This window comes from Bathycoccus prasinos (assembly GCF_002220235.1).
Source record: "Bathycoccus prasinos genomic : Chromosome_14".
Taxonomy (NCBI): Eukaryota; Viridiplantae; Chlorophyta; class Mamiellophyceae; order Mamiellales; family Bathycoccaceae; genus Bathycoccus; species Bathycoccus prasinos.
The window spans coordinates 178,951-201,743 of NC_023995.1; the positions used below are offsets into that span (position 1 = coordinate 178,951).

At 48.0% G+C, this 22,793-nt stretch overlaps 15 protein-coding genes across 15 annotated transcripts; 4 read left to right on the forward strand and 11 right to left on the reverse strand.

Annotated features, from left to right (window-relative positions):
- Nucleotides 1–263: 263 nt before the first annotated feature.
- Nucleotides 264–482, reverse strand: Bathy14g00950 (unknown protein; the record flags this gene model as incomplete). Its single annotated transcript, XM_007509132.1, has 1 exon — nucleotides 264–482. One exon carries the CDS (start codon nucleotides 480–482, stop codon nucleotides 264–266), a length of 219 nt encoding a protein of 72 aa, XP_007509194.1.
- Nucleotides 483–904: 422 nt separating this feature from the next.
- On the reverse strand, nucleotides 905–2,533 carry Bathy14g00960 (beta-galactoside alpha-2,6-sialyltransferase 2; the record flags this gene model as incomplete). The annotated part of the gene is made up of 1 exon (XM_007509223.1): nucleotides 905–2,533. The coding sequence occupies one exon, from the start codon at nucleotides 2,531–2,533 to the stop codon at nucleotides 905–907; it is 1,629 nt and encodes a 542-aa protein (XP_007509285.1).
- Nucleotides 2,534–2,812: 279 nt separating this feature from the next.
- On the reverse strand, nucleotides 2,813–4,649 carry Bathy14g00970 (predicted protein; the record flags this gene model as incomplete). Its single annotated transcript, XM_007509236.1, has 2 exons — nucleotides 2,813–4,253; nucleotides 4,414–4,649. The coding sequence occupies 2 exons, from the start codon at nucleotides 4,647–4,649 to the stop codon at nucleotides 2,813–2,815; spliced, it is 1,677 nt and encodes a 558-aa protein (XP_007509298.1).
- A 282-nt stretch (nucleotides 4,650–4,931) lies between these two features.
- Nucleotides 4,932–6,908, reverse strand: Bathy14g00980 (histone-lysine N-methyltransferase SUV39H1; the record flags this gene model as incomplete). Its single annotated transcript, XM_007509297.1, has 3 exons — nucleotides 4,932–6,440; nucleotides 6,671–6,733; nucleotides 6,873–6,908. The coding sequence occupies 3 exons, from the start codon at nucleotides 6,906–6,908 to the stop codon at nucleotides 4,932–4,934; spliced, it is 1,608 nt and encodes a 535-aa protein (XP_007509359.1).
- A 247-nt stretch (nucleotides 6,909–7,155) lies between these two features.
- Nucleotides 7,156–8,055, reverse strand: Bathy14g00990 (the record flags this gene model as incomplete). The annotated part of the gene is made up of 1 exon (XM_007509019.1): nucleotides 7,156–8,055. One exon carries the CDS (start codon nucleotides 8,053–8,055, stop codon nucleotides 7,156–7,158), a length of 900 nt encoding a protein of 299 aa, XP_007509081.1.
- A 271-nt stretch (nucleotides 8,056–8,326) lies between these two features.
- Bathy14g01000 (unknown protein) lies at nucleotides 8,327–9,148 on the forward strand (the record flags this gene model as incomplete). Its single annotated transcript, XM_007508976.1, has 1 exon — nucleotides 8,327–9,148. The coding sequence occupies one exon, from the start codon at nucleotides 8,327–8,329 to the stop codon at nucleotides 9,146–9,148; it is 822 nt and encodes a 273-aa protein (XP_007509038.1).
- Nucleotides 9,149–9,233: 85 nt separating this feature from the next.
- Nucleotides 9,234–10,169, reverse strand: Bathy14g01010 (predicted protein; the record flags this gene model as incomplete). The annotated part of the gene is made up of 1 exon (XM_007509043.1): nucleotides 9,234–10,169. The coding sequence occupies one exon, from the start codon at nucleotides 10,167–10,169 to the stop codon at nucleotides 9,234–9,236; it is 936 nt and encodes a 311-aa protein (XP_007509105.1).
- A 416-nt stretch (nucleotides 10,170–10,585) lies between these two features.
- Nucleotides 10,586–11,575, reverse strand: Bathy14g01020 (the record flags this gene model as incomplete). The annotated part of the gene is made up of 1 exon (XM_007509168.1): nucleotides 10,586–11,575. One exon carries the CDS (start codon nucleotides 11,573–11,575, stop codon nucleotides 10,586–10,588), a length of 990 nt encoding a protein of 329 aa, XP_007509230.1.
- A 1,185-nt stretch (nucleotides 11,576–12,760) lies between these two features.
- On the forward strand, nucleotides 12,761–12,985 carry Bathy14g01030 (unknown protein; the record flags this gene model as incomplete). The annotated part of the gene is made up of 1 exon (XM_007509040.1): nucleotides 12,761–12,985. One exon carries the CDS (start codon nucleotides 12,761–12,763, stop codon nucleotides 12,983–12,985), a length of 225 nt encoding a protein of 74 aa, XP_007509102.1.
- Nucleotides 12,986–13,112: 127 nt separating this feature from the next.
- Bathy14g01040 (predicted protein) lies at nucleotides 13,113–13,832 on the reverse strand (the record flags this gene model as incomplete). The annotated part of the gene is made up of 1 exon (XM_007509288.1): nucleotides 13,113–13,832. One exon carries the CDS (start codon nucleotides 13,830–13,832, stop codon nucleotides 13,113–13,115), a length of 720 nt encoding a protein of 239 aa, XP_007509350.1.
- Nucleotides 13,833–14,320: 488 nt separating this feature from the next.
- On the reverse strand, nucleotides 14,321–15,316 carry Bathy14g01050 (the record flags this gene model as incomplete). Its single annotated transcript, XM_007509164.1, has 1 exon — nucleotides 14,321–15,316. The coding sequence occupies one exon, from the start codon at nucleotides 15,314–15,316 to the stop codon at nucleotides 14,321–14,323; it is 996 nt and encodes a 331-aa protein (XP_007509226.1).
- Nucleotides 15,317–15,569: 253 nt separating this feature from the next.
- On the forward strand, nucleotides 15,570–16,268 carry Bathy14g01060 (predicted protein; the record flags this gene model as incomplete). Its single annotated transcript, XM_007509002.1, has 1 exon — nucleotides 15,570–16,268. The coding sequence occupies one exon, from the start codon at nucleotides 15,570–15,572 to the stop codon at nucleotides 16,266–16,268; it is 699 nt and encodes a 232-aa protein (XP_007509064.1).
- A 296-nt stretch (nucleotides 16,269–16,564) lies between these two features.
- On the forward strand, nucleotides 16,565–18,676 carry Bathy14g01070 (alpha-(1,6)-fucosyltransferase; the record flags this gene model as incomplete). Its single annotated transcript, XM_007509035.1, has 1 exon — nucleotides 16,565–18,676. One exon carries the CDS (start codon nucleotides 16,565–16,567, stop codon nucleotides 18,674–18,676), a length of 2,112 nt encoding a protein of 703 aa, XP_007509097.1.
- Nucleotides 18,677–18,826: 150 nt separating this feature from the next.
- Bathy14g01080 (D-3-phosphoglycerate dehydrogenase) lies at nucleotides 18,827–20,892 on the reverse strand (the record flags this gene model as incomplete). The annotated part of the gene is made up of 3 exons (XM_007509204.1): nucleotides 18,827–19,646; nucleotides 19,938–20,421; nucleotides 20,742–20,892. The coding sequence occupies 3 exons, from the start codon at nucleotides 20,890–20,892 to the stop codon at nucleotides 18,827–18,829; spliced, it is 1,455 nt and encodes a 484-aa protein (XP_007509266.1).
- Nucleotides 20,893–21,274: 382 nt separating this feature from the next.
- Bathy14g01090 (dihydrodipicolinate synthase) lies at nucleotides 21,275–22,432 on the reverse strand (the record flags this gene model as incomplete). The annotated part of the gene is made up of 1 exon (XM_007509163.1): nucleotides 21,275–22,432. One exon carries the CDS (start codon nucleotides 22,430–22,432, stop codon nucleotides 21,275–21,277), a length of 1,158 nt encoding a protein of 385 aa, XP_007509225.1.
- Nucleotides 22,433–22,793: the final 361 nt, after the last annotated feature.

Genomic DNA, 22,793 nt, shown 5'->3' on the forward strand with positions numbered 1-22,793 from the left:
AACGTTCGGTTTAAGAATCGAACGTTCAGATGTCCGACGTACAAGCAATACTGTACTTCTCCTTGAAAATATACGAGAGCGAGAGCGAGAGAAAGAATATTTTAATCGTACCTGTTACATCGCGAATGAATGGGTCTTCTCGACAAAACGCGCATCATCATCGACACAAGAAGCCGCAGAGGGAAACACCACCCCTGCGCTACACCAGAGTCTCTTTCTCTCTTCTTCGGTAAAACGGTAAACCCTTCGCCAAACACAACTCATCAAGAGTGTCTCAAAAACTGCACCGAAATCCAATTCCAGTACGCGTAAAAAATGGTCACCGGGACGGCGACGATTGACGCGTGAATGAACGAAAAGACAGTTTTAATATCGTTGCTGTTTTTACCGACGAAATTGTCCTCGTTGTTTCCGAAAAGGCAAAGGAAAAGCATCGAGGAAACGAGGAGGAGAAGGATTCCAATTTCCTTGTTCGCCGCCATTAATTACACTTCGAGTGTTTCTCTCTCTGCTGTCGAAACAAACAGGCTACACGCGTGCACAGAGGGTCGTTTACGTCGTTAAGTGGTACTTCACTACTTTACACTACTTCTACCGATGATGCGATGATAACTCCGAAAGAGCCGCTCCGGAAAGCGCTGCTCTTTTTGAACATTTTTTGTGGGGGGAATGTGCTCCTTTTTTTCCCTTCATCAAACGGACCAAAATTTACGATACACTACTACATATTACGCTCAATCAAAACACGCACAGAACTGACTGCTTCTGACGCGCAGTATTCCACAAACGCGTCTTAAACGCTACTGTTGTTTGATTTGTGCGTGATATCGTCTCTGTGGTGGTGCGTATCATCGCCACTGCTCATCATTTACCCTTCATTAAAAGGACCAAAATTTGCTACATATTACTTATTATGCCCGCCTCCTCTCCTCCTGGCTTGCCTTCGTTCGAGCCTCCACGGCACTTCCAAATGCCCTTTACTGACCGCGTTCGGGTCGCACTTCGCACGAGATGGGAGTTTGACTTTTTTTTTCGTAAAGTCTTCGTTCGCTTCTTTACATTCGTCGCATTGCGTTTTGGTTTCGTGGCACTCGGCGACGCACGGTTCTCGGAAAGAAATGAACCCGTGTTTGGCGAGTTCTCGGATGACGATCCATTCGGTGTCGTCGCGTTCGACGTTTGCGGGGACGTCGCATGGGTCGTAGTAGTGGTATAACGTCCCGTGTTGGGTGGAGACTTGGAAGCCGTAGATGGAGACGGAGTGGCAGCGTTGCAACGCCAACAAGATGCCGTACAGACCGGAAGTGGCTAAAAAGTTGACCTTTTGCGCCACGTATTCCACGAAATCCGGCGCGAACGCGTAGAGCTTTAACGGTTTCTTTTGCTTCGAGTTCCAAAACAAACCTTTGATGGCGCTTTTCGCGCGGAAATGGATTAAAATGCTCTCCTCCGTTTTCGGCTCGTGGAAGCCCCAGTTTTGGGTGTTGGTGATTCGGTACGTCGTTTTCGAGCCGACGTGCTTTTCAAAACCTCTCGTCGGAGCGCTGTTGAAACGAAAAACCATGTCGTGGTCGTCGATATCGCCGCCGTGTTCGTAATTCAAAACGATTCCCGACGAACCTACCACCGCGCACGTACCGAAAAACGAACGTCCAATTTCGTCTTTTTTCGGCAAGATTTTCGCAAACTGAGAAAAGAGCGGCTCTTCGTTCGGGACGAGAATACGATACCCGCCATCGGGATCTTTCTCCTTCCCCGGCAACGTCACCGCGACTTGCTTATCTCTCACAACTCGATCTCGATTGATGGCTAAATCGCCTTCGAATTCGCCCGTAAACGTTTTCAAGCAATCGAAACCTTTAAACTCCGTCGGCATCGGTTTCACCCGCTCGCACCCGTCGCCTTCGTACAACGCCGAACACAAGCATTCGTTCAACTTCTCGCTATACGCGCCGTGCTTGCCGCATTTTCTTCTTTTATTACCTACTACCCTGTTTTTACCGCTATTATTATTATTATTATTACTACTCGTACTACTCCTACTCCTCTCCGACGACGAGGCGTCCTCGGCATCGATCTCCTCGTCGTCGTCCTCGTCCTCGATCGTCGCCACGAGCGAGTACGGATTATTATTATTGTTATTGTTATTAGTATTCTTAGAACCACTCTTCGCGCCGCCGCTTTGTTCGTCCTCTTCCTCCTCCTCCTCCTCCTCCTCCTCCTCGCCGCTCCTTTTCCCACCAAAACCACCATTAAAACCATCAGAGGATGACGACGTAAACGACGATAAAACGTCCTTTCCCGAAAAGGAAGAATCCTTCTCGTCAAAATCGAGACTTCGCGTCATAAATTCTTTTCCTCCTCCTCTGTCTTTTCCTCCTCTCGTCGTTTCCTCTGTCCACGTCAAAACGAACAAAGTCATCACCACGGCGAGTAAGGGAAACCATCGTTTCAAAATCATCATCCAAACCCGTTTCTTATTCGACGGAGACCCGCCTATTCGAGAGAGTTTTGACGGCGTTCCGACGAGCATTTTGACGCGTTATTTGTTGTTGTTGTCGTCGCGATGTGGTGGTGTTTGGTGGAGGGAGAGAGAGAGTGTGAGTGTGTTGTTGTGAGTAAATGTGTGAAGTTCTTTTGGGTGCTTCTTTCCTTTGGATGATAGGGTTTAGGGGTCTACGGGCGCGACCGACGTCATATTCATGTGTAGTTCAACTTGTATGTCCAGCAGTGTTTCTCTCTTTTTCACCAATCTTCTTTACGGTCGTCTCGGAGAGATTCGCGATAGATCTTTCTTGAGCTCTCTCTTCTTTTAACTGAAACCGCCGCCGCCGTTTTGTCGGTCGTCGTCGTAGAACGCGTTGTTTCGAGGCTGTCTGTTTTGTTTTCCTCTTCTGCCCCCCCTACCGTTTGTTGTTCCTCTTCCGGGGCCATTTCGGCCGCCGTTATTTCTGGACGACGAGGATTCCTCGAACGCGAATTTCTTCAACTGCACCGGTCGCGGGTAGTCTTTCGAATCCAACTCTGGGATGAATTTGCGACAGTATTTCATTTGCGGGTCGTAATCTTTCGTTTGTTTCGGGATGTTGAATTTGTTGACGCGGCCTCGAGTTAATCCGGCGGCGGCGACCCAGTTGCCCCAGTTAGACGCCGGGTCGTAATCTAATAAGAGAAACTCGAACCATTCCGCGCCCATTCTCCAGTCGATTCGAGCGTCTAACGCGAGCCAAGAGGCGACGTTTTGCCGACCTCTGTTGGACATCCATCCGGTGAGCTTTAATTCGCGCATGTTCGCGTCGATGAGCGGGTACCCGGTCGTGCCGCTGATCCATTTTTCGAATATTTCGTCTCGTCCTTCGTGTTCGGCCGTCCAAGGGGGCATCTTTCCGTTCGAACCAATCCCATCGAGTTTGAAGATTTTCGCGCCGTGCCGCAAAGCGAAGAAGCGATAGAAATCTCTCCAGGTCAACTCGAAAATGACCCAATACGTCGATTTGTTCTCCACGCGTTCTTTCTCGTACTTGCGAATTTCGTTCTCGATAAATCGAGGAGAGATGCATCCTAAAGCTAAATAAGGGGCTAACTTGGTTGACTCTAAATCTTCCAGCATGCCGTTTCTGGTGTCGAAATACGTCGCGACGGCGTCGGTTTCGTACAAGTATCGCTGGACTCTTTTCAACGCCTCGGATTCGCCGCCTTTGAACGAGTACACAGGAGTTATGGAGTTATCTTTAGGAATAGCGGCGTGCATTTGTCGAGCGTCGTCGCTCAACGGGATGTCTTCGATTGTTGGCACGAATTGCATCTCCTCCTCGCTCACGTTGGACGGGGACGAAAATTTCTTCAATCCATCGCTCAACTCGGCGTCGTTCAAAATCGGTTTTCTCACGGACACTTTACTCTCCACTTTATTCTTGAACTGCGTGAACTGCGTCGGTAAATCGTTCAACCCGTTTTGATAACAGTTCCCGGACTCAAAAACGTCCTCGTAATGGTACAAAGTATTATCCCAAACCAACTTTAACTCTCCTTTCGCCTTTCGTTTGACTTTCCTCTCCAACGCTCGTTCGTCTTCGCACACCTCTCGACTGCAGACGACGACGTCCGCGTCCAACGCATCCAAAACGTTCTCGCTTTTACCAATCTTAATCAACAAATCCGAACCCAAACGCTTGTATCGCTCTTTTAAATCTAACACGGATTCTAATAAAAACTCCGCTCTCCGTTGCGAACACTTTGGCGCGTTCGTGAGACTAATAAATAATGTAAAAGAGAGGAGAGTTAAAAGGTCAGAAGACAAACACCATAAACGACAACAACAACAACAACAACAACAACAACAACAGGAGTCTTCAAAGCCTCGAGAGAAAACGTATTAAGAATTAAAAATGTCAGACGACGCGTTCCGCGTACCTTTTCTCTCTCCTTTTCTGATCAGACCGGTCAAACGCATCATCACTCAAAAACCATCTCGGATCGAAAATGTACGTCGGCACGAGCTCACACAGCTCACTCGACTCACTGCAAAATGTCAACGCTTCTTTTAAGGTTAAGTTATCGTGCACGCGCAAATCGTTTCTGTGCCACAGGATCACTCTTTTCTTCTTCTTTGTCTTTCCGTCGTCCACATTGGATAACGCCGGCGACATGTGACTGGAACGTGAAACGCCTTTCACGACGCCTGTACCGCGAGTGCGATGATCTCGACGAGAATAAAAAGAGCACGAGCAAGAGCTCCTTTTCACAGAGAAGGCGACGCCGAAGCCTCGGGAGCGAAGAAACGACGCGGAGAGAGAAGATATAGAAGCGGTAATGATGACGAATTCTCTCCTTGTATTTGTGTGGTTCGTTTGGTGACCAGACTGACATTTTAAGCGAGCGAGAGCGTGTACGCGTACGTTTATAGTACGTTATGTAGTGTATATGTATTCTTAAAACAACCAACCTTTGCAGACGTCTTCCCCGCAGCGACACTCGACGGTTTGCCTCAACGCCTGTCCGTCCTCTTCGCCGTCTCTTCCTGGGGAGTAATCGATGGTTAATTGTTCGCCTTTTTTCACGTCTTTACAGGCGAAGAACGCGAGGCGAGGCATGTATTTCATGGTTTCAATCAAACGTTCTTTTTCGGTCGGGCAGTCCGAAGGGGAGGCGTATTTTTTGTTCTTTTGCGCGTTGTTCGGTAACTCCAAGGTGGTGCAGTTTGGTCGGCAGGAGTGGTTGAAGAATCGACCAAGGTTGCCGCTGTGCGTCGGGTCGATGGAGTATCGCTTCGCGTACACCTGGCCGGTGATGTCGTGTAAATAGTAAAACCCTTGCTTGTTGTACAGAACCTCTCGCGCTTGCGCTTGATCTCGCGTGATGATCTCGCCGATGTATTCGCATATGAATGAACCGCGAGAAATGTCTTGCGTCGCGCGGATGCCGAACCCGACTCGCTCGTCGGGGCATTTGAAGACGTGGAATTTGAACGAAACCGATCCGCAGTCGATGCCTTTGGTCGGGCACACGCCTTTGTTGAAATCGTGAACGTCGACTTCCGTGACCGGATCGTCTTCGTTGCTCGTGAAAATCGTTGCCAAACGGTTGCACGAACACTTTGCAAAGTATCGTTCCTCTTCAATGATTTTATCGTCCGAGGAGCGCATGAATCGGTTGGTGATGTAATTGAACGGCACCGGCACTTCTTCGCAAAGGGTTTCGCCGGTAACGTTATTGGACCAATCGATGATTTGCTGGTGCTTGGTCTCGTCGTCGCTATTCGTGCTCTTGTTTGGCGGCGCTCTCGTTCGAGGGAGCGGTTGTCGCGGCACGCGCCTTTCCTGCTGCTCTGCGGGCTGTTTTTGTTGTTGTTGTCGCGTCGCTCCCGCTCCTGCCGCCGCTGCTAAATTTTTGTTCTCTCTGTTGGTGATTTCTTCGTTCGTCCACGTGCCCAATCGAGGACTCGCGTTCATTTTTGAGTGCATTCTTCTCGCCAACTCTTCCTCCGTCAACGGTTTCTCTTCTTCTTTCTCGATCTCTCCTCCTCCAATCTCTTCTCTCTTCACTCGTACCTTTTTACCCGCTTTACCGATATCTTTCCTCTTCGCCTCAGCCTCAACATCGTCGTCCACAGAATCTCTCTCTCTTTTCACGTCCTTACTTTTACCGCCGTTCTTCATCGCGTCGCCGATAACCTTCGCCGGATTTGCAAACTTAATATCCTTACACCGTCCTCGACACGTCTCGATCAAACAAAACAAGTCCCTCTTCTTGTTGTTGTTCTTCTTCTTCTTCGCGCTTATCGCCCGCGAACTTCGGTGAAACAAATCCGGATTGACTTCTAACAAAGTCTCCACGTGAATCACGTGCGAAGTCCCGTCCCAGGCGTACAAATCGTCCTCGTCGATAGATTTCAGCCACTGCACGCCGACGCTGTTTTTCTTCGCGTGGATTTCCATGATCTGCGTAACGTAATGAAGTTAGTATTTTAATCTCGTTCGTACTATTCCTTTTTGCGCGCGCGAACACGAGCACACGAACATAAAAGAGAGAAGAGAAAACTTTGTGCGCTCGTTCGTCGTGCCACGTCAGATCAGACGCGCGAGCCTCGCGAAACGACGCTCTCGCGAAAACATCTCATTAATTGTTAAACAGAGAAAACGAAACAAAATTCTCATCATCAAATTCGTACCCGTCCAAACCATTTCTGCGTCTCGCCGGATTCGACTTTCACCCACGTGTTGAGTTTACAGTGCTGTTTACGAATGAAAGAGAGAGAAGGAGAGAGAAAAAGGTGAGTTTAGCGCGTAGTTCGTGCATCAAAAGTGATGTAAAGTTCTCGGGGAAAAGAACGAATTTGAACGAATTTGAAACGCGCGCACGATAAGTAGTACCGAAACGAGTATCTTGTCGGTTTTGCTCGGAGGCATGGTTGAGAACGCTTTCGAGGAAAACCACGCGCTTCTTCACGACGACGCGTTCTCGCTTTCGCGATGCAACCGCGTGCTCTTGGGTTTTGAGGAATCGATCGATCGATCGAAGATTATGTATATGCGTGTGTGCGTGGAAATGTGAGAGACGAGTTAAAGTGTGAAGAGGGAAGTGTCTTTTCAAAAAATGTCAAGAAGGCGCGTTTTTCTCGCTTTCGTGTATGCGCAGTAGTACAAGCTTTGGGGTTTATGAGTGCGAGCGTTCTACTTCCGTATATAACGTCCCTCCTTCGTACCGCCAACCGGGTGGGAGAGGACAGTTGTTGTCGAGGAGGTATTGTAAACATTCGAGGTGGTTGTTCCTGTGTGCCAACAAGACGGCCAAAGACTTCCACGGCGCTTTGGCGGTTTCGTGTAAGTACTTCAAACAGTCTAAATGGCCGTTCCTGGCTGCCAACCTACACGCCCATTCGTTATAATTATCATACTTACGCTCAACAAGATATTCGAGTATGTGAAGATGACCATTTTCAGCCGCCCAAGAGGCAGTACTCGAACCCCAAGGCGCTTTGGCTTCTTCGTGTAAGTATTTGAGTAGCTCGAGATGACCTCCTAAGGCAGCATTTGCACACGCACTCACATCAATAGGACACTCATTTGCCACGCAATACTTTACCATTTCCAGATTACCTCGACGTGCGGCCCTATTAATCGTCCATTCATCCCACTCACACTCTTTCTCCTCTCGCGCCCACTTGAGCAACTCGAGTTTATTCGTTTTAGCAACTTGATAGCAGAACCATGGTTCGTCCCACCAAATCGGCCACAACGATTTATGCTCCCACGCTACTTCCAAAGTCGATATCGACGACATCTCTTCGACCTTAAACCTCTTCTTCAAATCACCCTTGCGAGACGATCTCTTAATCAACTCTCTCGTCTCCGTATTCAACTCGTAAAAGAATTTAAGATCCGTCCCGTTCAGTTTACACATCACATGCTTCTCCACGATATCGCGACACGCGCCGCCACTCAGCAACGCCTCTCTGAACAAACGACACAACGGCAAAGGGGGTTTATTCTCGAGCAGTGCGAGAGCGTTTCGCAGTCTCTCGCGTTCCTCTTCCGTCGGGTATTCGGAGGACATTTTTCTTAAGTCTTCCGGATGTTTTTGAGATCGCTTTTTTTTATTCATAAAAAACAGGCGTTTCTTGGAAATGTGGAATTTTCTCTCTTGCGTGGAAAGAAGACACAAAAACACACACAAAAACACACGAAAGAACATGCGACGACGAGGACGTAACAACTAAATGACATCGACCCCGAACAAACGAATCACGAGATCGTCCTCTGCGTCTCCTCCTCCTCCTTCTTCTGTAAAAAGCCATCGACGAGGTCATCGAATAAAAGCGATGAAAATGGATAAAATCATCTGTTCCATCTGCTTGGAGGAAATTTCCAAAGAAACCAGTGCGTTTCTCGACGGCTGCGTCGAACACTTATTCTGCTATCCTTGCATCAAACGGTGGACGAAAACGTCGAGGAGTCGAAGGAGTCGAAACGGGAGTGGTGAAAGTGGTGTTCTGACTCTCAGTTGTCCGACGTGCAGGAAAGAGTTTACGAGAATTCGAATGAAAGAAACGAGCGAGTTGAAGTTCTTGAGGAAAAAATCTTTCACGCGAGAAGGACGACAACCTAAAGAGACGAAAGAGGCGAGGGAGAAGAGGCGCGAAAAGGAAAGAAAAGACGGCGAGAGGAAGGACTTTTCGGACGACGAGGAGGAGGATTTGAGTTGCACGGAGAACGACGACGATGTTGATAATGGTAACGAAGAAGAAGAAGAGTATTACGAAAACGACGTGCTCGATTTAATAGCGTCGGGCGAGGCGTGTCACATCTGCCGCGAGTACGACGTGGATGAAGACGGAATACTGTTGTTGTGCGACGGTTGCGAACGGGCGATGCATCCACATTGCTGTGGTTTTGGGGAGAGGACCGTGCCAGATGGAGATTTTTTGTGTCCCGAGTGTCATCGCGTGGCGATGAGACACGCGAACGTGAGAGTGCGAGGCAACGACTTTCAGAGGAAATACGTCGATTTTTATATGAACAGAAGGACGATTCACGCGAATAACAACAACAGTCGAAACAATAATAGAAATAACAATAGAGGCAACAGTGCCGCGCGCGCGATAGATTTACCCTCGTCTTCAGAAGACGACGAGTATAGAATACTTTAGTAGATGATAATTACGTGTAAAAGAAAAAAGAGCTTTCATCCGCACGGAGCTAAATTTTTACACGTCGTAATTACTACTACTGCATTTAAACTAAATCAAACTTCATGGGTTTCCCGACTGACATGTGCATGTTCTCGAACGCGATGCAGACGACCGGTTTGCCTTTAAAGACACCATTCAAGACGTCGTTCGTCTTCCCCTTCTTTGCAACATTTTCGTCGTTGTCATCATCGTCCATCATTTCGATCGGTTTGGACACGCGCACGTTCGCGTTCATCTCCAAAGAGTACTTCATCAACTCTGGGCACGTTTTCGTTCGGCCGCTGAACGAAGGTAAAAACATTTTGATTCGCGGCGAGACTATTTTCTTCGGCGCCATCGGTAAGCGCATCGTGCAACATTTTGAGTTCTTACTCTCGGAGACGTCGACGACGTGAGAATGATGATGATGATTATGATGTTGTTGTTGATTATGATATTGTTCTTCATCTTCCTCTCGTCGCCACCAAGGATGGTGCGTTCTGCTGCTGTTCGTATTGCTATTCCTATTCATCGTTCCCGTCGTCTGCAAACTCCCAAATCCAGGCAACAAAATCGTCGCCAAACTTCTCAACTGCTTCTTCTTTTTCTCGCCGCCATTTCCGTCGTCGTTCCCTACAACTACCGCGCTATTAAAATCCGCCCTCCGACTGGGCAACCCGCACGTCTTCACCCCGTGTTTCCTCGCCGCCTCGTTGTTCACGTACACCCGACTCGCCCACGCGCACGAGAGCGGTTTATTCCACACCAAACCTCCTAAAACGACCAACTCGTCGAACGCGCCGCACGGCGACTCCGAATACCTCGCCAAATATACGCCGCCTAAAGTGTACCCGAACAACGAGACTAATTGAAGATCGCTCGGGACGGATTTGATCGCCTCCGAGACTTTGACCAAATGCAGTTGGTACAACGCTTTCCCTTTGAAAATCCACGGTCCGTTTTTATCCGCGTCGTAACCTCCTTTTCCTCTTTTTCCCATCGTGCGATTTACAGAGACGATGCTTCTCGCGTGAACTGCGTGTACTCTTTACCTCGAAAAGCGAGAAGACGAGAGAGAATAGCTTGACTTTACGCGCGAGAAGAAACGCTTCGAAATTATCCAAAAGATATGCCTCGAAGTTGTCGATGATGATTTTGATACTCTTAACGAGAGAAGATGAACGCAACGAGAGAGGACAAAACGCGCAGAACAAACGCGACGACCGAGAAGACAGAAAAGACGACACTCTCGTGGCAGAGAGAGCGCTTCGCGAAAATATCTGTTTTTTTTTGTTTTGCGTGGAAAGAGTGCGGTTTTTGCTCGATTTGCGTTTGTTTCTCTCGTGGTGTTACAAGTGTGTGGGTGGGTTGAAAATGTAAGGGAAAAGTGTCTCTCTCTCTTTCTCTCTGTTTAATCTAAGAACGAGTTATCTCTTCTCGTAGCCTGTTCTCCTGCTCGATAAACCAAGCGTATTCTTCGTCCGTTGGTTCTGGGCACCCTTTTTCGAGCAAGTAGTTTTCGCAATCGGGGTGTTCGCAGTAACGAGCGTACGCGATGTAGTGCCAGAAGTTAAGAGGCGCTTTCGCCTCTTCGCCTAATAAGTATTTGAGGCAATCGAGGCGGCCATACGCTGCAGCGCCTCCGACGCAGGTGAACTTTCCCTCATCCGATATCTTTCTTTCTTCAACGAAATATTTCACGATGTCTGTGTGACCCAATCCTGCTGCTTGCATTGCCGCTTCTTTTTCCGTCTCTCGCGAAGGTTCCACTTTGTCGAAAAGAAATCGAACACAGTCGAGGTGTCCTTCAAGAGCAGCTCGAATGTACGACTTTTTTCCATCACACGGGCAACCATTAGAGAAGCAGTACTGGAGCATCTCGAGATTACCTTTAAATGCCGCCTCGTCAATCGTCCTTTCATCCCACTCGCAATGTTTCACTTCTCTCGCCCACTCGAGGAACTCGAGCTTGTTCGTTGCAGCAACTTGCTCGCAAAACCCGGCTTGATCTCTCACCGTTCCATCTTCAAATTTCTCTCCCCAGGGCATGTTATTCCACGCCCATTCCAACGTCGAAATGGATGAACATTCGTAAACATTCCAACATAATTTCGATACTTTTACCCCGGCATACTCAAGCACACCCCGACTCTCTCTATTCACCTCTGAAAAGAAACACCGATCTATCTCGTTCAATTTCGGAAGCACGTGCGAGACAAACACATCCTTATGATGCAACACCAACCCGGTCCAAATCGGTGAAGAAGAAGAAGAAGAAGAAGAAGAAGAAGAAATCGAGAGATTCTCCAGCGTAATTTCCGCTTCTTTTTCACCCTCGTCCTCTTCTTCCGAAGAAGAAGAAGACGAGTACTTCAGTTGATCCCACTTGGAATAATCAATCACCATTTGCACATGCGAGAGACTTTTTTTAGTAAAAATGAACAAAGAAACGTTTTTCTTTTGCCCCAAAACTCCTCAAAACAAAGGGCAAAATTGGCTTCTTAGTAAAGGGAGACAACGAGACAGACAACACCACTCCTCATGCCAGAAGAAGACCACCAAGAAGAAAAACACACCACCACTGGCAACACCAACAACGGCTACGCAGGGGTGGTCGCGGCAAACGCAAACGCAGCGCCGGTGTTAAAACCGTGCGCGAAATTCTTTTCCATTCAGTGAGTTACACGATTCGATCGCATTTTCATGCGGAGAGAGTATTCGCCGGTTTTTCTTTCGTAATAAAGAGAGAGAGTGATGCAAACAAAACGACAGAAAGAAACAAAAAGCGTGTGGAAGACTACTTGGTCCGTGTTTTTGATCGAGCGTCGCCCGAGAGGGGGACATACTCGTGGAGAAAAAACCCAAGGGATTAGACCCCCGATTCTGAATTTTTGTTCTCTCTCTGTGTTGTTTGGTGGGGAGGAATGCTCTCTATGATTTGATTCTCTTGCGACGACGACGCGCTCTGCCTTCCAACCAGGAATGCGATTCTGGTTCGTTTTTAATCAGTTTCGTCATCGAATGCTCTTTGATGGCTTTCGTAAAGTCTTGTCGGTTGTACAAGACATCCGCGGGGCGGATTGCGAGTCTTCGTATATTTCTTCGTCGGTTGTTAGACGCTCATAAAATCATCTTGCACCACATGCACTTTCGGTGTTTTATTATATTGACCCATCGTAATCGCTTTTATTATTCTTTCAAAACACAAACAGCGGATGTTCGTACGGCGCGAAGTGCGCGTATTCGCACCAACACAACGGAGGGAGAGGGAGTCAGAGTAGTAGTAGCAGTACTGTCATTAACGCGACTCTACCTAGTAATAGTACTACTACTACTACTACTACAAACAATAATACTAATAACGGACAACAGGAGTTTTTGCAGCAGCAACAACAACACAAACATGTCGGGATGACGACGACGATGAACAACGGCGCGTCGTCGTCTGCCGTAAACGGTAGTCATAGCGGCAGAGGATATAATAATCAAAACAATAGTAATAATAATAATACGACGACGACGACGACGACCCAACAGCAACAACTTCAACAACAACAACAAAGAGAAAATCGAGAACAACAACAAATGAACATGGCGGCGCTCGAACAAGGAGGCGTGCACGCGAAGACGATAAACGCGCGCGACCGACCTCGATACAAGACGCGTTTGTGTAACTCGTTTCGCCAGGAAGGCACGTGTCGATTTGGTTCGGCGTGTTTGTTCGCGCACTCGAGCGAAGAGTTGCGAAGGACATTGACTGATGGAGGAGCAGATGGTAGTAGAGATGTGAGTGGATTAGGGGGTGGAGGAGGTTAAGAACTCCCTTTTTAAGAACTTAGAGAAGAATTTCGCGAGAATGTGTTTTGTTGTAATACTAATAATGATCACTAATAGCAACTGCGGCAATATGCATATGAAGCTAGTATATGCATAAACTAGAGTTTCAAAATACGTCGTCGTCGTCGTCGTCATCGTCCTCACCGTCTCGTAAACGCCCATCGTCGTCGTTCTTCCCCGCGTTTTTGTGCTTATCGAAAAACCCGTTGGCGTTGTCGAAATCTTTCATCTTGCCTCTCCCCATCATGTAATCGTCGGCAAGAACTTCCCACACTTTCCTCTTCTTCTTATCCTTTTCCTCTTCCGTGTTTGTCATTTTCGTGTTTTCGTTTGAATCTTTCTTCAACTCCGCTAAAAACTTCGCCTTGGTCTTTCCTCCTCCTAAACTAGTATTCGCGCTACTACTCGTATTCTGATTCTTCTGCGCCTTTGCGATGGCGTTGAACAACTGCGCCACGCCGTGCGTGGCGGTTTTCTTCAACCGCTTTTCTTTCAAATCCTCTTCAATATCAGCCCCAACTTTAGACGGCACGAAGTGCCCTTTCTCTTTCACTCTCAACCGTTCTATACGTTCTCGCTTCCTCTTTTGCGATTCCAAGCGGAGAAGCGCGCGTTCCGTCTGTCGCGATTTCGATTCCGGAAGGATGACGGCATCATCACCTCTCTTCCTCCCATCGTCGATATCGTTCGCTTCCTCGGACAGCTCGTCGTCGGATTCCTCTTTCTTTTGTCCTTTTTTCAGCAGACTCGTAAACGCTCTCGAGAACGCGTTGTTTGTCTCTTTTTTCTCCTCCTCTTCCTCTTGTTGTTCGGAATCCGAATCCATGGTCAACTCATCGTGATCATCGTCGCCCGATTCAGACGACGATTTTGACTCTGATTCCTCGGAGGAGGATTTGGAGGAAAACTCCTCTTCCTCTTCTTTGTCTTCTTTTCTCTTTCCTCCCATCTTCACAGAGTATATGTTTACTACGGTTGAATTCCTCTCTAACGGAGCCGCCAAAAACTGCTCTTCGGGGAAACAAATTGGACGAGAGCAAAAGAAAAGCTTTGTTGACCTGAAAAGCGACGATTACGAAGAGCAGAGAATGTGTGCCACAACTGTTGTTCTTTACTCTCTGAAAGAGCGCGAGTAAAGTGTGTTGTGTGTGTGTTATGTGTGTGTATTTGTGTCTCTTGAAGTGGAGCAGTTTGTGTCTCTTTCTCTCTCTTTCTCTCTCTCTCGAATGCTCCTTTTTTTCGATCGATGAAAATTGTATGAAGTGTTTGTTCTCTCTCTCTCCTTGTGAATGTTTTATGCGCGCATCACCACCTTTAACGCGTGTGTAAAGTTCCATTTTCGTATCGCCAACCGGGTGGGAGAGGACAGTTATTGTCGAGGAGGTATTGTACACATTCGGTTTGGTTGTTCTCGTGCGCTTCTTGTACGGCCTCATAGTCCCACGGCGCTTTGGCGGTTTCGTGTAAGTACTTCAAACAGTCCAAGTGGCCGTACTTGGCCGCACACCGACACGTATAATCGTTAAACATATCAAACTTACGCTCAACAAGATATTCGAGTATGTGAAGATGACCCTTTTGAGCCGCCAAAAAGGCAATATACTCATCCCAAGGCGCTTTGACTTCTTCTTGTAAGTATTTGAGTACCTCGAGATGACCGTTTTTGGCAGCTTGTACACACGCATCCTCATACATAGGACACTCATTTGCCACGCAATACTTTACTATTTCCAGATTACCTTGTATTACGGCCGCTTTAATCGTGTATTCATCCCACTCACACTTTTTCTCCTCTCGTATCCACTCGAGCAACTCGAGTTTATTCGTTTGAGCAACTCGAGAGCAGAACCGTGGTTCGTCCGTCTTTAGGACGAAGTATTCCGGCACGCCTAGGACGAAGTATTCCGGCATAGGCGTACCCCACGCATAATGCTCCCACGCAACTTCCAACGTCGATATCGACGACATCTCGCTCACTTTAAACTTCTTTTTCAAATCACCCTTGCGAGACGATCTCTTAATCAACTTTCTCGTCTCCGTATTCACTCCGTACAAGAATTTTATATCTGTCCCGTCGAGTTTACACATCACATGCTTCTCCACGATATCGCGACACGCGCCGCCACTCAGCGACGCCTCTCTGAACAAACGCCACAACGGCAAAAAAGACTCACTCTCGCACTCTTCTCCCGTCGTCGCGATGGGTTCAGATCGTTTTCTTACGAGCAAAAACCCCGTCTTCATAGTCGTGTATTTTATGAGGTATTTTTCCTCGTTTTGAAAAAATTGCCGTTTCTTTTCGAAAACCATTTCCCCGCACAAAATTTCACATTTAAACAACAAGAGACACTTTAAACACAAACGCGCGAAAAGGCGCGAGAGTCGAAAAACGCACCGCGCGCATCACGCTCTCTCGCGCGAATTATTTATTTATTCTCATCGATCGTCGTGCTCCACACACAAAGAAAGAACATTTGGCGTGTTTTTCTTTCGCGGGGCCAAAATTTGAATTCTCAAACTCTTTTCCCCTCGTAACGATTTGAAGTCGTCTCTCGAGAATAACATGTCGTCCGTCTCGATGCAAACGGAAAAGTCCCGACGCGATGAGTATTCTTTTCGTCGCGAAGACGAGGGTTTTGGGAAAGATGATGACGACGATGAGAACAACATAGATTTAAACGAATGTTTGGAAATGGTGCAAGATTTCATCCACCTGTACCAACAAACGGACGAAGACGTGCAACAGATACGTTTAATGTCTTCGGAGTACACGGAGATAAAGTCGGTGTCGAATAAAAGAGAGCAACACATGTCAGAAGTCATACGAGAGATGACGAAACGAGTACAAAACGCGGAACGGAAAACGAGCAACCTTTTATCCTCGGCGGCGCGGTCGGACCGGTTTCGGAAAGTGGAGGAGGAGAAGCGAGACGCGGAGCGGTACTGGTCGCAAATGGAACGCGAGGCGCAAACGTTGGAGGAAACGAGGGAGATTTTGAAGAGGAAAAGGAACGAGTTGAAAAAGAAAAGACGGGAGATGGACGTGTTGGTTACCGAGGAGATTCCAAAGTTGAAGAACGCGTTGTCTTTGTACGCGCACGTGACGAAGATCGCGTGGAAGTACGAACAAAAGGCAAAGATTGAAGGCAGAGTGAATACGAACAGCGCGAACGGGGAGGTTAAAGTCATCGATAAGAAGTTTCCCAGGACGGAGGAGGATCGGTTTCGTTTGTGTAATTCGCTCTGGGATTTGATCGATTAAAGACTTCGAGAATTGCGAACGCTCACAAAAAGCGCGAGAAAGAAACAAAAAGAGAGAGACATTATTGAAACAACGACTTGTAAACTACCACTCATAATAGTACACGTAGAAGATAAAGAACAGAAAAGTGATGCGCTGCGCCGCGAAAAGCAGTAAAACGAGACGAGAGTTTACTCTACGCGCACACATTATTCGCTCGTAAAATTTTCCTCTCAATTTTCTTCACTTCAACGCTCTCTCTACACATGTTTCCTTGACACATCAAAAGCGCGACAAAGAACCACTGACAAAACGAAATGCCCGCCTCCCTGGGCACCGCGGAGACGACGACGACGAGTAGTAAACGACGCGCAGCGGCCCGAAGAATCCTACTCCTTCTTCTTCTCTCCGTCGTTTCGTGCTTCTCCGTCGTTCAATTTTATCCAATTTTGACATCTTCGTCTTCTATGATTACGATGATGAAAGGGGTTCCTCCTGGTGTTTCTTTGAGCGACAAGGAATACGAATCAAACGACGAAACGATGACGATCGGTTCTTCTGCATCCCCGTTGGCATCCAGCGAAACGCGCGTGAAAAATGTCGCCGGAAATCCAAAACTGTCCAGCGAATTACACCAAAGCGGAGAAGGAGGAGGAACGTGTTCGGCGAAAAACGCAAACAACGGGAAATCCGCGCGTGCGTTTCACGGGGTGGTTTCTCCGTTTTGCCGGAACATGGCGACGAGTGAAATCGAGGACGATCCGTGGATGACGGTGGATGCGGTGTATGGGAGCGAAGAGGGATTTGTCGATGATGGATGGCAGCATTCGATATATTCGATCGAGGTATGGGTTGGATTGAGAAAATGTGACTCGATACAATTCGCGGAGAACGAACCGTGCGAATGGATGAGGATTACGGACGAGAAGCCAATGGTGGTGGAGTTAGTGTTTGATGACGATGAGAACAACAGAGAAGAGGACGACGTCAACGTCTCGCCGGAAGAAACGAAGAAGATTTTCACCGACGACGGACGATTGGCGTATACGTGGGACAACGTTCAGATGTATAAGAACAAAAACAAGGAGGGTAGCAGTGGTAGTAGCAGTTCTAAGAATAGACGAACAACACACAAACAGCGGCGCATCATCAAAGGCGTCAGGATCTCGTTACCAGGGAAACAGAGACAGTTGAGCGTCCAAGAGGTGAAGATTTGGGCGAGGATAGAAGAAGAGCAAAAAGCAAACGCGTGCGTAAACGACAGGATAGGCGACGATTGCGCCACGGATTTGACCCTAGATTGGGCGTACCTCCCGCAAAACTTTCGCTTCGCTCGAGAAAATTGGAACCGGACGATGTACAAAAGTTTAGAAAAGTCGATCGAGGAGACGCAATCGTCGAAGTGTAACGCGCCCAGAGCGGCGAGCACGGACTCCTACAACATTGGCATGGGAGGCAAAGGCGCCGGGCTCGCCTCCACCATTCATTTCTTATCCGGCTATTTATCCGACGCACATCTTCAAAACAAACCCTGGGTCTTTGCCGGTCGATTGAACTACGCGTATAATCGAAATTGCGCCAAATCGAAACTTACCGGGGACGTCGAGTGCTACTTTAAACCGTACAGCGCGTGCGATAAAATCAAACAAACGGCGTTTGCGAAATGGAAACCGTACCCGGCCAAAACCAATCGATGCACGATGCCACGAAATAGATGTCGCGATTTGGCACCTTGGAAGCGAGTTCCAACGAGCGTAGCGAATTATTATTCGCGAGCTCCGTCGTCATCGTTGTCGTCGTCGTCATCATCTGGGTCGATGTTGCAATATAACAAAGGTTTATTTTTCTTTCGATCGGCGATTGTCGCTCGGATGATGCGATTGAATCAAAAAACAATCGAAGAACTCAGTTTGCACCGAGTGAAAGAAAGCATAGGGTTTAAGCATCCAATCATTGGCGTGCACGTGCGAAGAGGCGACGCGTGTCACACGACTGGTAGGAAAAACAGGTGTCGATCGTTCGAGGAGACGTATTTGCCTCACATTAGAACGCTATCGGAAAAATACGGCGTCAATCGAGTCTTCTTGGCGACGGACGACGACGCGTTGTTGCGAAAAGTGAAGAGCTCTCCGGCGGCGAACGAGTTTGAGTTTGTGAACGTCAAAATGGATCGGTCGATATACAAAGCGTCGAAACTCATCGAACGGAGGACGGAGTTGTACACGGAAAAATCGAACGTCGCGCACGAGATGACTTTGCAAGCGCTGACGGATATATTCTTGTTGGCCGAAGCGGACGCGTTTATCGGGCACTTTCTGTCCAATTTGAGTCGATTGGCGATTGAGTTAAGCGCGGCGGAGAAAGGGTTTGTGCCGCCGTTCGTCAGCGTGGACGGGCAGTGGTGCAGGCATTGGAAGTTTTGCCGATGATCGAGTAGTTTTTAGTTGTTAGTAGTTTTAGTAGTTTTAAATACGTACTGTATGAGATTATTTTGTAGTGCACATCGTAACTCTCTCTCTCTCTCTCAACTCGACGGGGTTTCTTTATTGCTGATGTTCCTTAGTAATTATGTTATTTAATCATTCCCCTTGCAATTCGCCTTGCGCCCATTTGACGTAGAAGTACGCGCCCGGTTGACCCAAGGTGTCGTTAAAGACGGATCCGATGAATCGAGACGAGACGACGTCCGGACACACTTTCGCCATTTCTTCCTGTAATCCAGACGGATCTTCCGGAATTTCCGCCAAATCAATCACGGTGTACGCCACCGGATCTCGAGACGTGTTAATTTGCTGCAAAATATTGACGCCTTTGGACCCTAAGAAGGATGTGATTTCACCGAGAGCGCCGGGGACGTTTTTGTTGACGATGGTCAATCGAGCGCCGGAGGAGTTCACGTGCGGCGCTAAAATAGTCGTCGGGAAATTGACGGAATTTCGGATCGTCCCGGTTTCCAAAAAGTCCATCAAAGTTTCCGCAGCCATCGCGGCGGAGTTGTCCTCGGCTTCCTCGGTGGAGGCGCCCAAGTGCGGCAAGACGATCAAGTGCGGGTCGTCGCGCAACGCTTCGTCCGTGAAATCGGAAATGTACTTACCGGTCAACATTTTCGAGTCGTAGCCGGCTTTCAAGGCGGCACCGTCGACGATTTCACCTCTGGCAAAGTTCAAGATGCACACGTTCGGTTTACAAATCTGTAACGCTTTGGCGTCGATCAAATGGTGCGTGACGCCTTTGATGTACGGGACGTGGATGGAAATATAATCGGAAACCTTGAAGAGGTCGTTGAGATCGGTGACTCTAACCATTCGGTCCCCGGGTAAAGCTAAAGCGGCATCGACGGATAAGACCGGATCGTAGCCAACGACGTTCATGCCGAGACCTAAAGCAGCGTTGACGACGCTATATTGTTATTTTGTTTTAGAGAAGGCAGCGTCAGCGTCTTGTCGTCTGATGAAATTTAAAGCAAACGAACAAACAAAACAAGATAAACGAACGAACGAACGGGTCAGAGAATTGAATGGATTGTGCCTCGAATGGTTTTCCGATCACGCTAGATTCAGAGTCTAAAACAGACTCTAAAAACGTCAAACATCTAATCGAGATTTCATCACTCCCGTTCGTCTTCGTATTCGCGCCAAAAAGAAGAAGAGATAAAAATATAAAACGCAACAACAAAAAAAGACGACGTACCGACTTCCGATCGCTCCTAACCCGATCACCCCGATCGTCTTCCCTTGAATCTCCGTCCCGCCAAACTTCGCCTTATCCTTCTCAATTCTCGTCGCAATTTTCTCGTGCTCGCCCTTTTCTTCCACGTTGATCACGTTCTTCACGTGGTTCGCGCCTTCCAAGATGCCTCTCGACGCCAACAACAACCCGCACACGACAAGTTCTTTCACCGCGTTCGCGTTCGCCCCGGGCGTGTTAAACACCGGAATACCTCTCTCACCCATCTCTTTCACCGGAATGTTGTTCGTCCCCGCGCCGCATCTCACGATCGCTCGAACCGTCGGTTTCACTTCGTTCACTTGCAGCTTGTGCGAGCGAAGCATGATCGCCATCGGCGGACCGGGCAAATCCGACTCATCGCCGGCAACTTTATACTTCCCCTGCGGGAACTTTTCCAAACCCGTCGGGGCAATCGCGTTAAACGTCTTCACGTTAAACGACGCGCCTAAGTTTCATTAAAAAGAAAGAAAAAGAGGAAAAGTTAGTCATGCGTCTCTTTACCGTCGTCCGAGCGCTTACGCTCAATAATACGAGCGAGCGAGAGCGAGAGAGAGAAAAATGTTCCACATCATCATCAATTACACTCGAACCATAACATAACAGAGCCACGCGTGTTTCGAGTACGCTTTTAAGGTCGTCTTCGGGACTCGTTTGCGTAAAAACCGATCTGCGATCAAAATCACGCGACGCCGCGAGAAAAGTCCTCCATATAAAAAGAGCGATTGGATTCAAAAATCGACTCCAAAATCCGCCTTTTAATCGTACCTTCGTACCCAGATCCGTCGCTTTTCCCTCCCGAAGAAACGCTCAAATCTTCCTTACTCTCGTTTTCTTTCCTTCGTTTGGCGAGTTCGAGCATTTTTTGGAGCATTTCGATTTCATCGGATGCCGTTTGGTTCGCTTTGACGACCGACATTCCTCGCGATGAGCCCATACTTTTTTTCCACGTCGTGCGCATATAAACGCCTCTTTTCGCGGAACATGCGCCAGATCTGAACGGCATCTTCGAGGAAGATTGAAGTGTAGTCGAATTCGTGGTGAACATGTTGCAATTTTCGATATACTTTTTGTGTTTTGATCGAGAGAGAGAGAGAGAGAGAGAGAGAGAGAGAGAATAAAAGGGACAGGAATAAACCTTTTTGTGGCGGCTCGAGAGAGACTTTTAAAGAAGCAACTTATACGAACGGAATAGAATACTATTACATATTACGTCTACTAAAAAGGGAACGTTTTCATCCTCTCTCTCTCGAGCGCACGAAACAGATCAAAGCTATAGCATTAGTATTAGTATTATATTATTACCACTCGTCCAACAAAATAAACTCGTCGTCTCGCACGTCTCGAATACGAGCGCCGTCACCGGCGTCGACGAAGTGCTCGAGGCCAACCGTTTCCATTATTTTTTTACCTTCTTGTCTGGTTTTTTCATCGTACGGCGCGTACGGCAAGCGGAAGACTGGTTCTGCGCATCCCAGCATCGCGAGTGCGGTGTTCACGCCGATTGGGTTCGGTTCTTTGAACAACCATCGCATGAGAGGGATCAAATCGTCTCTCAATTTCGGGTTTGGCTTCGGGCCGAGCATGAGTTCTCGCATGAGTTTCGGGGCAACGTTCGAGGTGACGGAAATAACCCCAGCCGCGCCGGCGTCCCACTTCGCGTCGTGCGCCTCGTCGTCGTTCCCGGACCAACACGTGACTCCATTCTTCGTGTAATTGCGAATGCGTTCGTTGCCTTCGCATTCTTTCACTCCGGCAAAGTTCGGATGCTTCGCCAGCTCAAAAATAACCTCCGACGGAATATCTTGCGTTGTTCGCGCGGGAACGTTATACACGATCGTCGGCCCGAAATCTAAAACCGCCCCGAAATGCTTCATCAACCCAGCTCGACTCGTTTTCCCGTAATACGGGTTTATCTGCAACGCCGCGTCCATCCCGACGGCGAACCCTTGCGAAGTCGCGTGTACGGCTTCCCGCGTCGAGTTCGACCCGGTGTTCCCAATCACGAGTAAATCGTCCCCGTATATTTTGCTCGTGTGTGCAATCAGCATGATGTGTTCGTCCCAGCTCATCAGTTGTCCCTCGCCAGTCGTCCCTCCGACGACTAAGCCTTGCACGCCGCCGGCTATTTGCTGCTCGACCAAAACGTCGTACTTTGGTAAGTCGATCTTCCCGCTTTTTAAATACGGCGTTTTAATCGCCGTAATTAAGGAACATTTTTTAACTTCATCGACTAAAGCTTGTTTAGACTTACTCTTGTTGTTTGTCGCGAACACTTGCGTGTGGATGGAGGCACGTGTGGAGGAGTCTCTTCTCGAAGATGATGATGATTTTGTCGGCGACGGCGAGTTTTTAAATCCACAACTCGTCTTCGTAAACGTCTTCGTTTGCATCCGCTGCTGATGCTTTTCGAGGACGATTTTCGGTGAAGAAGAAACGCACAAACACGAAGACAGCATCGTTACTACTACTGATGCGCACGACTGCTCCAAAAAGAGGCGATTCTCTCGTTACTGGTGGTGTTATTCTCTCGAGTGTTTTTATGGGGAAACGGTTCAAAAAAGGGCTCATGTCTTAAAATACGAGTCACAACGCGAGCGCGTTTCGAACGTTTAATCATCCATATCTTCACTGCAGGTTCGCAAAAGCGCTCGATTTTAACCGATAAAAAGTGAAAGCGTTACGTTTCGAAAACATCAAAACGTTTTGTTTAAAGTTTTATTAAAGTTTTATAGTAAGACGGCGTACTCCGCGCCGCCGCGAAATACAGACGAATGACCCGCACGTGATGCTTTTCTCTCTCTCTCGGTTATCTCTCGG